Source organism: Typopeltis vanoorti, chromosome 10, assembly GCF_054136105.1.
Source record: "Typopeltis vanoorti isolate ZY-2024b chromosome 10, IOZ_Tvanoo_1.0, whole genome shotgun sequence".
Taxonomy (NCBI): Eukaryota; Metazoa; Arthropoda; class Arachnida; order Uropygi; family Thelyphonidae; genus Typopeltis; species Typopeltis vanoorti.
In genome coordinates this window covers 67637551-67652084 of record NC_143558.1, presented here as the reverse complement: position 1 = coordinate 67652084, position 14534 = coordinate 67637551, and the positions used below count along the sequence as shown (strand labels likewise).

Below are 14534 nucleotides of genomic sequence, written 5' to 3'. Positions count from 1 at the left end.
TTTCTAATAAGCATGATTTCAAAAATGCAATTACATTACCTTACATCAAGGATGTTACAAAGTTGCAGCAATGCTTTGCAATTACAATATTAAAGTGGCTTCTTGCCCAATGTATAAGATTTCTAGGTTCTTACATCCACCAAACCTTCCACATCCTCCCATTAAAAAACCAGGAGTATATAAAATTTATTGGTCTTGTTGTATTTGCTATGTAGGCCAGATGGGACAATCTGGAGAGATGCATGTACTGCATGTGTGTGTATTCCAATACCACACATGATCTTTTACACAAGATTACAACTTAGTGCTTTGTTTAATTGATCTGTGTTGGAGAATAATTGCTTCTTCCAGTTCTCTTACAAGGGACCTGCTAATCACTGGAAGAAATGAAGTATTAGCATGATATTGGTCTAGCAACTAGGGAATACACATGTGGAATTCTACGTATTATACAGCTTTGAGGGTGTTTCCATGAAATGGTATTTATGCAATGAATGGAATGATTTTAACAGTTGTTTTTATATAGTCAGTTATTTGGTATTAGAATACAGCTAGGAGTGATAATGCATTATAATATATAATAACATAACTATGTTTTAGTGAATAAATTACTTGTTTTGAAAGCACTTGTAAGAAATATTTTAAATTTCAATGCAAAATAGTTTTTTTGTTTGTTTTTGTTCTTTGAATTTCAGGGAGCTTATCTATCAGCCTGTGATTATGACTATCGTACTCCTCTTCACATAGCAGCTTCTGCAGGAAATGTAAAGATAGTTGAATATCTTTTAAAGCATGGTGCTAGTGTTCATATGAGAGACAGGGATCATAGAACTCCTTTAATGAATGCTATTGAAAATGACCATCACAGTGTTATTCAGCTTTTGGTTAAAGCTGGATCATACCTGAATCTTCCACCTACATCTGTTGCTGAAATGCTTTGCAGGTCTGATTAAAATATTTTCTTAGATTTATTTTATATATTAGTAATTGCTGGTTTTTTTTTTTTTCCTCTGATATAGAGAACAGCTTTTGATGGTGAGAACTTTCTGTTTATGCCATTAGGTAAGTTCTGACTTCCTGCTACTGTAGAAGATTGTTGATTACTGGAAACTAACATATATCAGTTGTTTTCATTGTTATGTGCTTCCTTCTGTACACCATGTGTTTATGGGTGTCTTCTTGCATGAAAGCAGTGACTTCTCTATCTATGAAGAAATTCTTTGTCATTACATTTTTCTCTTATTGGTTCTTAGGTTGATAACACTTTCATTGAATTGTGAAAGGTGTCATATTAGTTATCTTGAAGATGTGAGGTACAGGCCTGAGGAAATATCTTACAATGAAAAGTAAAATCTTTTAATTGCAGCTTAGAAGTTTCATAAAGGAGCTTCTGTAGCTCAATTGGCATAGACAAGTCTTTGGAAAGACCTGAGGTTGAATACCATCTGTGAGCAACATTTATCAGCTCTGTTAAGGGGATAAAAGTCCCTTATTGTTTTTCAGCCAGTAAGCGAAACCAAGATCGAAAAACTACGATCTGAACGTTTCATGCCGACGAACTGTCAGCATATCCAAGCGTAAGTGACCACTTGGTAGTGCCACACCACGGCAACTCGTTGCAAAGGTGGAGCAAGATCCCTCACTGTTCTTGATATTTTCTCATAATGTAAAAACATACAGCTCTTAGGAGATGTAGTACTGTTTTACATTATGAGGAGAGGTCACTACCCAGACTGGTTTCAACCTTTTTTGAGGTCTCATCAGTGAGTAGCTAGACCTAGAATATCAGAGTTTAAGTGAAAAGAACTTACATACTTTGGCTATATGATTGCCAGAAAGGTGTGTCACTATATTATATATTATAACTTAGTATAACTAAGATGAAAAGCCAAACGGCTATTTTTTTCTGGCGAGGTTGATCAGTTAAGGGGATAAAAGTCCCCTATTGTTTTTCTGCGAGTAAGCGAAACTAAGATCGAAAAACTACAATCTGAACGTTTCATGCCGACGAACTGTCAGCGTATCCAAGCGTAAGTGACCACTTGGTAGTGCCACATGTTATAATATATAATATAGTGACACACCTTTCTGGCTATCGTATAGCAAAAGTATGTAAGTTCTTTTCACTTAAACTCTGATATTCTAGGTCTAGCTACTCACTGATGAGACCTCAAAAAAGGTTGAAACCGGTCTGGGTAGTGACCTCTCCTCATAATGTAAAACAGTACTACATCTCCTAAGAGCTGTGTGTTTTTACATTATGAGAAAATATCAAGAACAGTGAGGGAGCTTGCTCCACCTTTGCAACGAGTTGCCGTGGTGTGGCACTACCAAGTGGTCACTTACGCTTGGATATGCTGACAGTTCGTCGGCATGAAACGTTCAGATCGTAGTTTTTCGATCTTAGTTTCGCTTACTGGCTGAAAAACAATAAGGGACTTTTATCCCCTTAACTGATCAACCTCGCCAGAAAAAAATAGCCGTTTGGCTTTTCATCTTATTTATCAGCTCTTTTCAATCAAATGGTGAGTTAGCCGGTCTCATATAGTTTTTCTCTGAGAAACTTTGTTTTTGTTTTTGTTTTTTGTCCCTCAAAACAGGCAAACTGGTCTTGTGATCATACTGATCTACAGGCATAAAATACTTGCCCTTAGGGGATGCAGCAGAGGAATGGTATGTTGGCTGTATTAATTTGCTGTGATCTCTAATCAGTGGACTCTACTCATCCTAAGGGACAGATGAGTTGAAGAATTATATAAAATGTGCCTTTGCAGGGGAGGAGAGGATTGGAATGTTGCATGCATGCACTTTTTTCTCTGCTTACTGGGTTGAAAATAGTCTTTCTAAGACTCTTTTTTTGTTTGTTTTTCATTTCATATTCTCTTAACTTGTATCATTTACTGTCATTCTCAATTCAAATCTATCAATATCATCTTCTTTCAATTCTTCAAATTGAAAGAAGATGATATTGAAAATAACCAAATAAAATACATTTGGTTATACTCTTCTTCTTGGTATCTTTCCTACTAATGTTGACAGTCCATTTGATGACTTGGTTGGCCAAGTAGAGATGTCAATGTTGTTTTTCTTCAACCAGTAGGCAGATTTGACTCTCACTGCGCATATGGATGTTGGTGAATATCGGTAGGTGATAGATGAATTTCATTGCCCTGATGTGAGACTATTCAGTTGCTTCACAGAAGTCTGAAATGGCTAGAAAAATTTTCTTGTTTGTTCTTGGAACAAAGTTCCTAGGTTATTCAACTCTTAGTCCATCTACAGTACTAAAGGTGGGCTACACCTTTCATGATAGAATTCATTTAAAAAAAATTTGTTTTGATATAATATTTCAGGTATCACAACCTGGACTATTTGTGTGAGAATACTCTCCATGGAAATGTTCTTTATTCATTTCTTCTTTCAGTCTTCTGATATAATAGTCCAGTTGTCATAACTGTATAAGAATATCATCCATGGAAATGTCTTCAAATCTTTTATTACAAACAAAATAAGTAAAGACCATGACCTATTTTTCTTTAATATTTCTTTTTTCCTAGCAATTCTTCATATTCATTTTCCATCTTCCAGAATAGTTTTTTTGGGACATGAACAATTTTACATCTTCCATTCTTTTACCTCTAATCTTTATTTAATCTCTTTTTGTTTCTTTGATCCTGTGATAATTATTTTCATTTTTGTTACATTTATATTAAGTCCTTATTCATGTAATATTTTTCTGACTTATATTTGTTATTATTCCATCCTATTTGTTTTATTATTATTATTATGTGACACTTCCTAGGAGTCCAAAGACTCATTGGGGAGAGCACCTACTCTACAACTCTCCATCTCCACCACTCAATCCACCAACTACAACAAACTGTAACTACCATCATCATCTACACCAATGTTATCTACCACCACCACTAGTATTTTCAGACAATCACAAACATTTGTGCCCATGGCAGGATTCAAACCCGCAGCCTCTTGGCTGGAGAGTGGATATGCTAACCACTCAGGCAATCAGGCCAGCAATATTGATCTTGGTCTAATAAAAGCACTCATCCCTGAAGGTTGTGGCTCTGCTGCTTAATTATATTTGAGAAGAAATTTATATATATTTTTTAATCCTTTCAAAATTGCAAGTTTGGTTCACAAATAGTCCACTTGTATATAGGGGCTGTTGACTTCACATTGGTTGCTTAATATCTCATAATGTAAAAGTATCATGAGGTCATCTGGAGCTACACTCAAGAAGATACAATGGTAAAATTAGTGCAACAGAAGTGATATTTTTTATATATGCAAGTAGTAAAATAATATCTAACTTATCATTGTTATGGGCTACTCCATGGATTCCTCAAACTTATCAAGAGAGGCCCTAAACATCATGCCAAGCACTATCCAACGTTCTTATGCTTGGGTAAAGAAATAAAATAAGAATATAATTATACTGTAATTATATATAATTATAAATTATTAATTATAAATAATTATAATTGTAAAATCGAGTATAATTTTATATTAATATATTATAGGAAATTGATCTTCTGGTGATAGTGGATAAGGATCTAAAATTTAGAGGACGTATTGCCAAAATTGTGAAGATAACACAATGAATTCTGGCAATAATGAGGAGGACAGACTTGGAGAAGTAAGGAGATTCTGGTTCCAGTATAAGACTCTGATTAGGTCACTTATGGACTACTGTGCACAGATTTGGTCACCTGGTTTTCGAAAGGATGAAAAGATGGAGAGACTCCAGAGGCAATTGACCAAAATAGTTTCTGATCTCTGGAATGTTGAATATGAAGAAAGGTTGAGATGATGCAGTTTGTAGTCTAGTAGATAGGAGGGAAAAGGATGATATGATAGAGACGTACAAGTTGGTAACAGGTTGTTATAGGATTAACATTGAAGAGGTTTTTCATAAAATAGTGGGAAATTGGGGTCATCCCTGGAAGCTGTATAAGGAGGGTGTGAGCAAGGTAATGAGAAGCGAATTTTTTGCATGGAAAGTTGTGAACGATTGGAATGCATTGCCAGAGAGCACAGTGTCTGCAGATAATTTGAATGTGTTTAAGGCACAGTATCATGAGTTGCATATGACAAAAGAAATTTTCTAGTGTGTGACTCCATGTATGGGGTCTTATAATAATAATATTATTATGCTTTGTAACCAAGCAAAAAAAAAAAAACTTCCTGCAATTATATAAAATCCTCATTTTCAATTAATAGCTATATAATAAACAAAATGTAAAGTATGTTAGTATATTTCACTCATATTTATTCCCTTCATTAGTTATTTTTACTACCTTTGTTGCGTTATTATGTACATACTGAAAAGGAGATAATACATTATCTTGTCATATACTTTTCTTTACTTTTCATATTGTTTCAGTTTTCCCTTTCTGTTTTTATTTTCTTGTTGGCATACAATGTCATAATTAGCTTTAACTCTCTCTCTCTCTCTCTCTCAAGTCATTTCCTTTTTTTTTCTTTTTTTTTTTTCTTTTTTTTTTTCCCCTTCAAAAGAAGCTTGTTCCTGTGCATTATCAGATTCCATACCCAAACTGCAATGGAGTGCTGTTATTTACTTGCTAAAAAGGCCTATATTCTTCCATCTTGGGCTATATGTAGACTGTTTTTTTAGCATTTGAAGGATGTGTACTCTTTGTTGAAAGTTTTTTCACTTGGTTATACTATACAGTAAATTAATGATGCCAAGAAATTATATTCTTGGTTTAATCCTTTATCCAAGTGTGCAAACAATGTTTACATTGTTTTCATGACTAGTACTTGTATATAGAGGTTAATAGCTTCATATATTTTTATAGACCATATTTTTATATGGGCTATAACATGAGGTCAAGTCATGTTTTTTTAGGATTTTGGTAATTTTTTCCGAGGTGCCTCGGATGTAGGGAATGGTGATGGATTTAGAGTAATTCTTGTTGCGAAGGGGGTTGTGGTTTACTGGTTTCAGTATTTTTTGGGGGGGAGTAGCCATTGGCTGAGAAAGTGTTGAGGATGTGGTTTAGTTCTGTGGTTAGGACATTGTCATTTGAACAGATAAGTTTAGCCCTATTGTGTAGTATCTTAATAACTCCATATTGTTGTGGGGGGGGAGGGGGGATAGCTTATAAAAAAAAAACACAAGGAAAGTAGGAGCATAAAAATACATATCTGAATGGCCTCTCACCACCTGGGTGTTTTCAAATGAAAATGAGTTGGCTGGTGTTATACAGAGGTGAAGGGATTTTTCCTCAAGAAAAACATAAACGGACTTTTAAATATGTACTGGTTCACTGGGATGTAAAGTACCCAACATGCATATTTATTTTATTTTTATTGAACAGTAAACAAAAATACATTTAAAGAAATAGGAAGCAACAGACTATTGTTTATTTTACAATATATGTATAGAAGAATAGAAATTGCTTTTAAATTACATTGAAACATAGAAACAAAAAGAGATATAAGCCTCTCTTAATGTGGAGATATTAGTGTCACTTCTGGTTGAAGTAATGCAGAAATCATATTTCCATATACAAGTAGCCAGAAGGTGTCATACCTTATTACTAAAATACTCTGGATTAGAGATAGATGTTAAAAGTTTTTTCAAAGTTTTTGAAAGTTGCATTATGGGATATTAAGACAATTGATATGAAGTCATTAGTATCATCTATATACAAGTAGTCCAGTCATGAAGTGACCTCACGTGCAAACTTTGTTTGCTTACACTTGGATAAAGGATGAAACCAAAAATATAATTTCTTGGCATCTTTAATTTATACTATAACTAAGTGAAAAAACTTTCAACACCATAGATAATCCTTTCTAGGCCGTTGCCACAGGTAAGAGATCCAGTTAGTGTACAACATGAGAAAGGAACTATGGTGTTGAAGTTGGGCTGGCGTAGTACTGTTACCATAAAAAGGAAATTTTCATATATCACTATATATATATTTACACAAATTATGAGAAAATACAGTTCTTAGAATGGAGAAGCAAATACGTAAAAATATGTTTTTTTATTATTTTTTTTAGGACAAATGTACAAAAAAGTGAGAAAGCGCAGGAGAGAAGCAAATACACTTGGGTCTCTTTTTATGCGGTTTTGAAGTTATGTGTTGCAAAAATTTTCACATTTGACATCTGTAGACGTCATATGGTCACTGCCATACCTCACATGGTTTTCGCAATGATGTCTTCTGCTAGAATAAGTGGTAAGGTCACAGATTCCCTTTCCACACAAAGTTTGTAGGACAATCACAAACATCATTGCCCATGGTGGGATTTGAACCCGCAGCCTCTTGGCTGGAGAGCGGACGCGCTAACCACTCGGCCAACCAGGCCGACATTTTTTTTTTTTTTTAGCAAAAGGAGAGGGATCACGGCGATTGGTAAACATTTTAATTTAGGCAAATCTACTATAAGAGCAATTAAAAAGAATGAATTCACAATAAGAAAATCTGTCATTTCTGTCACAAAACTAAGTGCCAAATTATCATCGTACTCAAGAGACGCTTTATTAGAAAAATGGAATGAGCACTAGTAATTTTGATTGAAGAATTAACTCGAAGAATTCCTGTAAGTAGTTATTTAATTAAGCAAAAAGCTCTTCGGCTTTATGAACAGATGAAACAATTGGACCCATCTACTTCCATTCCCAGGCTGATAAAGAATTTTGGGCTAGCAAAGGATGGCTAACTGGGTTTTTAAAAAGGAATGCACTTCATAACGTGAAGATTACAGACGAGGTTGCAGCAGCAGATGAAGAAGCAGCCAAAAAATTTCAAGAGAAGTTAGCCAGAATTATTGAAGATGGTGGATATTGTTCCGATCAAGTGTTTAATGCTGATTAAACACTTGATCGGATTTAAAACCAAGTAAGTTTAAAGCAAGCAAAGATCAAGTAGCATTGTTACTTTATAGCAATGCATCAGGGGATCGAAAAACCCTCTCCTAGTAAATCAATCTCTAAGACCACATGCTCTAAAAGCAAAGATCTAAAACAGCTGCCGGTACATTGGATGGCTAATACAAAGGTCTGGGTAACAACTGCGGTATTTACTGAGTGGTTCAATAATTGCTTTGTACCAGAAGTGGAAACATATATGAAGCAAAAAACTCTCGATATCAAAGTTTTATTAATTGTCGACAATGCACCAAGTCATCCGCATTTAGAACATCCAAATGTGCAGGTAGTGTTTTTTCCACCCAATGCAACAAGCATTATTCAGCCATTAGATGAAGGCATAATTGCTACTTTTAAAAAATATTACATTAAGCACACTTTTCAATTTATATTGGATAAACTAGAAAATGAATCATTAACAGTAACTGATGTTTGGAAAAAATTTTCTATTTTGGACTGCTTAAATCATGTTGCATCTGCTATCACTGAAATAAAACCACAAACTTTAAATGCTTGCTGGAAAGTAGCTTGGCCTGGATGTGTTGCAAACAATGTAACCATTCAAACATCTACATTATAAGCTGAAATCATTACTTTGGCACAGGAAATTGGTGGAGAAGGTTTTGATACATTTAGCCAGAATGATGTAGACGAATTGCTTGTGGATAATGCCTTAAGTGACAATGATATTTATTGGATATCGATTAACTTTAGATATCGTCGAAGATCCAGAAAACGATAGCGAATGGACCGGAAGAAAACCTGTCCCCCCCCCCTGCAAATATAATTTGAGATCTTGAACTGTGCAATAAATTGGAAAATCATTTTCTTGTTAATGACACAAATTCTGAACGAGCCTTTAAATTCCAACGTGAGTCGAAGAACTGTATGTCTGGATATCGCGAGCTGTATAAAAATTAGTAAAATCATCATCGCAAAGTTTAATCACTGATTCATTGTCAGAAGAAAAAAAAATCAGCACAGAATGAGGGTGAAGCTAATTCTGTTTGTGAAGAACCATTGCCTTTACCATACAGATCTAATGCGCTGACTATCTCTTCTGGTGATGACAGTGATTTCGTACCAGTTTGCAAACGTTGCCGAATATTGTCTAATAGCGATGATAATTCTGATGAAAAAATGTAAAAAAAAAAAAAAAAAAATGTTACTTTTCAATAAAATGAAATGAATAAACCTTTAAAACAAACTTAGGCATTCTTATTTCCCTGAATTTTTATAAACTTTTTTCATCCGATTTTAGGTTTATTTTAATTAATTTCTTCAGTTTTATGCAGTTTTAGAAAATTATGGAATGTATCCTTAATTTTCCAACATAAGTTAGGTCTTTTTTGTGCGATTTTTTATATGCAGTTTTCTGTGGAATGCATCTACTGCATAAAAAGAGACCTGACTGTACATGACTTTTCTATTTGTAGAATAAGTATGTGAAGAACGAGAAGATCTGTAAATTGAATTCCTCTCTACGATTTATTTTAGTATAAGTGGTGTGATTTCTATCTTTCTTAAAGTCAATCTGTTCTTGCTCCTGTAATAAAAACAAATAAATAAATATATTATCAGCAACACTAGCAAGTTATTTATTTAAAATTTTGCTGTATAATATAACTTACATGCAGCCCTGTAATTTCAACATAAACTTCTGTATCCAATTGATATTAAGAAAGGGCATATTTTTACAAGTCTTTGGACATTTTTTTATATATTCTATAGGTGTATTGTATATTTTTGAGGTATACCATTCTTTAGGTATTTTACAAGTAATCCAACACACGTTTAAATATTCATGAATCTTGCTTAAAAAGGACATTACTGTATTTAATTAATTCCTAGGTTATTTTTTATATCTACCATGTTTCTATTCTTTTGTTATGGTTCAACCAATCACTATATTTTTACTTTATATTTTCAATATCTATTTCTCCTTTACTAAAGGTTGGCTCATATCAAAATTGTTGCTAGCATTGTAGTATTTTGTTTGCAGATGGGAGAAGTGAAAGAGGTGATTGTTATGGCAGGAACAAATGATTTGAAAGGGGAGAAATGTGCAATGAGAGAAGATATGAAAGAGTTGATACAAGAAGCAGAAATGAAGTAAAAATTCTGAGTCTGTTGCCTTGGTATGTCTTGAGTTGAGAAGCGACGTGATTGCTAATGAGTCCATGAGAAAATTCTGCTGGGGGGGGGTGCAGTTTATTGATCTATGGAATGAATTTGATGGACGAAAGGACTTATATATATCTGACAGACTACATTTAAATGGTTTTGGAATTAGATGCTTGGGGAAAGTGTTGTTTAGTGAGAGTTTGGAAGTGCAAAACCAGGAAACTAGAGATATTAGGGAGGATGCAAACAAGCACTTACCTGGCCAATCCTGTGATGAATGAGCATGTGTACAAAAATAATTATGAAATGCTGAATGCGATTTCACAGGTTTTTGATTTGAATGGGTTAGTAATGACATTACACATGGTAATTATGTGTGGATACAAGGGGATGTTGAAATGCATGTACACGAATGTAAGAAGTATCAGGAATAAGGGAAAGGAATTTTGGCATTGGTCAACTCGACTTGGCCAAAAATTATAGGAATCAACGAAACCTGGTTGACAGAAAATTATATAGTTATAGGGATAGAATATAAAAAAGTATTGTATTTTCAGATAGGATAGGGAGAATAGAACAGGAGGTGGAGTACTGCTGATAGCTGAAGAATTAAAACCAGAAAAAGTTAAATAAAAGTTAGAAGATTTTAGGTGTGGGGGAGATGATTAATTTTAGGCTGTTCTGGTGTGAAATAGAGACCAGTAGGGACAAAATATACTGTTGGATGCTGCTATAGACCAGGGGGTCCACAGGAAGAGATGTAGATGCCATGTATCAGGAAATTAGTACAATGAATGCAGATCAAACAATTATTATTAAACATAGATTAGATGGAGAAAAGGGGACATGTCAAGATAGAAATGGAGTTTATACCGTTGCACAGTTTGTAAGTTACATGAAACAACATAAGGAGGACAGAGTTTAAGAGTGTTGGATCTGATAATAGTATTGAAAGGTATATCCATAAACAAGATAGACACTCTGCTTCCATAAACAAGATAGACACTCTGCTTCCAATTGGGAAGTGATTATGCATCCTTGTTCTGGGAAGTTGCCAAACATGTGGAATGTTCTGCCAAGAAATGGTTTATATTGAAAAGCTGTTAATTATGACAGACTTGGGAATCATCTTGAAGATGATTCCCAATTTGCCTGCTTTACAAAGTGTAGATAATAACACTTCACTTGGACTATTGTGCACATGTCTGGTTTCTGTTGTGATTCTGATACAGTGGAAAGAGTGCAAAGGCTATATAATTTGGGATTGTGGAATACAGATTATGAAGACAGATTGGGAATTTGTGGACTGCAGCCACCAGTAAGCAGGGGAAAGAGAGGTGATATGATTGAAACTTAGAAACTTCTGAAAGTGTCATACATAATATCGGTAGATGGAATTTTTCATTTTATAGAAAGTGGGGAGAGTACGAGAGGCCATCCTTGAAAGTTGAAAATGAATGTCCTAGATTGGAATGAATTGCCATTGGAGGTAGTGTGAATGAATATGAGAACAGATATGACAGCTGGTATGGGTAATGTATGGTCTCCCTCAACGAGTCCCTGACTCCCTGGAGGTCTCTCTTAATAATATCCAAAAGTTTTAATTCTTGCATATCTTCCCTTGTAATGATTTTCTTGTACGAGGGTGGTCTGAAAAGTTCTAGACTTAATGATGAAATAACAAATTAATAATTTCGAAATTATTTTTATTTTTCAACATAATCTCCCTTAAGACTTATACATTTATTCCAGCGATGCTCCAGTGCCATTATCCCATCTCTGTAGTGGTTCTCGGTAAGATCTGCAAAATACCCCTCTACAGCTGCAATCACCTCTTGATTCGAAGAAAAACACTGACCAGCGAGGAAGAGTTTTAGTTTTGAGAAGAGATAGAAGTCAGAGTGAGCTAAATCTGGGGAATAGGGTGGATGTTCCAACAATTCGTAGGGCAGATTCCTTAATTTTCCCAATTGCCAAAACACCTTTGTGGACAGGTGCATTGCCCTGATGAAAGATGTTTTTTTTTATTCAGCAAACCGGGTCTTTTCTCGCGAATTTTTTTCATCTTGTGTGGTTAAAAGATTGGAATACTATTCCCTGGTTATTGTTTTACCCTTTTCAAGATAATTAATAAACAAAATTCCTTTAGCATCCCAAAACACCGGTACCACGACCTTTCCTCTGATGGAACCGACTCTGTCTTCTTTGGTGCTGAACAACTGGCTTCTATCCATTGTCTTGACTGCTGTTTGTATTCTGGTGTGTAATGGTGAATCCAAGTCTCATCCATTGTAATAAATCGATGCACAAAATCAGTTTTATTCTTGTTAAAATGCTTCGAGCACTGTTCAGAGATTTTCATGCAAGTGCATTTTTGATCTGCTGTGAGCAACCATGGCACCCATCTTGTGCCAAGCTTTTTCATTTGCAATTTTTCATGCAAAATATATCCTACACTTTCTTTTGAAATACTTAGTCTCAGCAATTTCACTCACTTTGACTCGCCAGTCATCCAATACCATACCGTGCACTTGATCAATGATTTCTGGTGTTGTTACGCTTTTTTGGATGTCCTTCACGTGGATCATCTTCAAGGCTGGTATAGCCATGTTTAAATTTGGCAGCCCATTTCTTAATTGTCAAAAATGAAGGAGAGGATTAAAAAAATTGAGAGAAAATTTTTACAAAAAAATTTATAACTGCACAATACTCAAATTTTATCCATTTCAAGGCCTACAGACAACACTTTTGCTTCAGACAGCTGTATAAAACAAAGTACTTGATAGAATGACTTGCAGTTTCACATGGATGCTTGTGACAGATGTACCAACTTAGAAAAAAAAATCTTGCCCATAGCGTTGCCATCTATGATCGAGAACTTTTCAGACAACCCTCGTATATATTATTATATAACACCTCCGGGGAGTCCAAAGACTCGTCGAGGGAAGAGCACCTACTCTACAACCCTCAGTCTCAACCAATCCACCAATTGGAACTACCTTCATCGTGTACACAAATGGCATCTACCGCCAACCACCACCACTAGCATTTTCACAGACAATCACAAACATCCGTGTCCACGGTGGGATTCGAGCCCGCAGCCTTTGACTGGAGAGCAGATATGCTAACCACTCGGCCAACCAGGCCGGCGATGATATATCTTTTATCATGTGCTTATATATGTTAAAGATACCAAGCTATTTAAACCTGGTTTTACTCCATTTCCCAAGTAAGCAAAAAGACAAGTAAGTCAAGTTTGTGCTTGCAAGTATTGGTGACCTCACACGTAGTGCAAGTAAAGGCAACTCGTGGTAAAGGTGGATAAGCTCTGATCACTATTCTTAATATTTACCCTTAATGCAAAGCACATCTCCTGGAGAAGCTGTATGATGCTATGTACTAAGGGCAAGGGGCCACTATCCAGACCGGTTTTGACCTTATGAATAAGTGAAATGGGCTCTAAAAATAAGATGATCTCGAGAGATCGCCCAACTCCGTGTTGTTCCACTCACTGACAGGCTCACCCGTCACCGAGAAGAACTTCTCAGCATTGGCTCTACCCAGTGGCGGGCTCACCCCACCACCAAGCAGAGCCATAATCTCAGTGGTGGTCCCACTCAGAGACAGGCAAAAACCTGTTTCCAAGCAGAGTCTCTCGGAACCCAAGTCTCACCCGCACCAGTTTCGATCTTTATTGATGTAGAATGGGAGTTCATGTCTCTCATCATTGGCCTTTGGAGAATAAAGCATGCTGAGGGTCAGCAGACAGTAAGAGAGGAGTATGATGTAAGATTGAGTAGGATAGTAGGAGGTAAAAGAGGCCTCAGTCAACCTGTTTAGCCTTATTAGGCTAATTGGTCTGTAACACATAATCTCCATTTATCTGTTCAGAAAAAAAAAAAGGTTAAACATAGACTTTTTTTTTTTAGCTCAGTGGATGTGGTGTTTGCACACCACCGCACTTGGCCACACAAAGGAAGACTTCGTTTCGAGTCTAGTCGGCGACTAGAGGAAATTTTTCCAAGCCTTTTTTTGACCGGTTCCCGAGTTAGTCGATCTCTGGCACGGGCAAGCAGGTTTTTCGTCCTGTAAACTCAAGAAAATCGACCGTAGAACCCACATTATTTCAGACATTAAATATATTGTGTTAGGGACCACGAGATCTCAGTCTTTCTTGGGGATAAATATGGTATAGCTCTTAACGAATTCTTCGGGGATGTTTCCCAAAGTGAAGAATTCGTTAAAGATGTTTATTAATGCTGCCACTGCAAATTCCCAGATAGATCTATAGAATTCTATCCCCAGTCCGTCTGGCCCTGGGGTCTTCTTTGTTTTCATCGTTTTGCACGTAGCCTTTATTTCGGCTGCAGTTATCGGCCTGTCATGCAGGGCACTAAGATGATCGGGAAAACGTGTTGTGTCCCACTCACTGAAGTCATCTGTGCCCTGCTCGTCAGAGAAGATGCCGATATACTGCTGATGAAAGTGA

General features: G+C 35.8%; 1 protein-coding gene across 3 annotated transcripts in view; it reads left to right on the top strand.

Moving 5' to 3' along the window:
- The window catches only part of LOC150102481 (L-asparaginase-like), a 284609-nt gene that overhangs the window by 253091 nt on the left and 16984 nt on the right, over positions 1-14534 (top strand). For 2 of the 3 annotated variants that reach the window (XM_090398649.1, XM_090398648.1), the window contains one exon: positions 696-943. The exons of the other annotated variant lie outside the window; for it this stretch is intronic. In XM_090398649.1, the coding sequence (XP_090254775.1) occupies positions 696-943 (248 nt within the window). The remainder of the gene's footprint in view (positions 1-695; positions 944-14534) is intronic. 3 annotated transcript variants of the gene reach the window in all.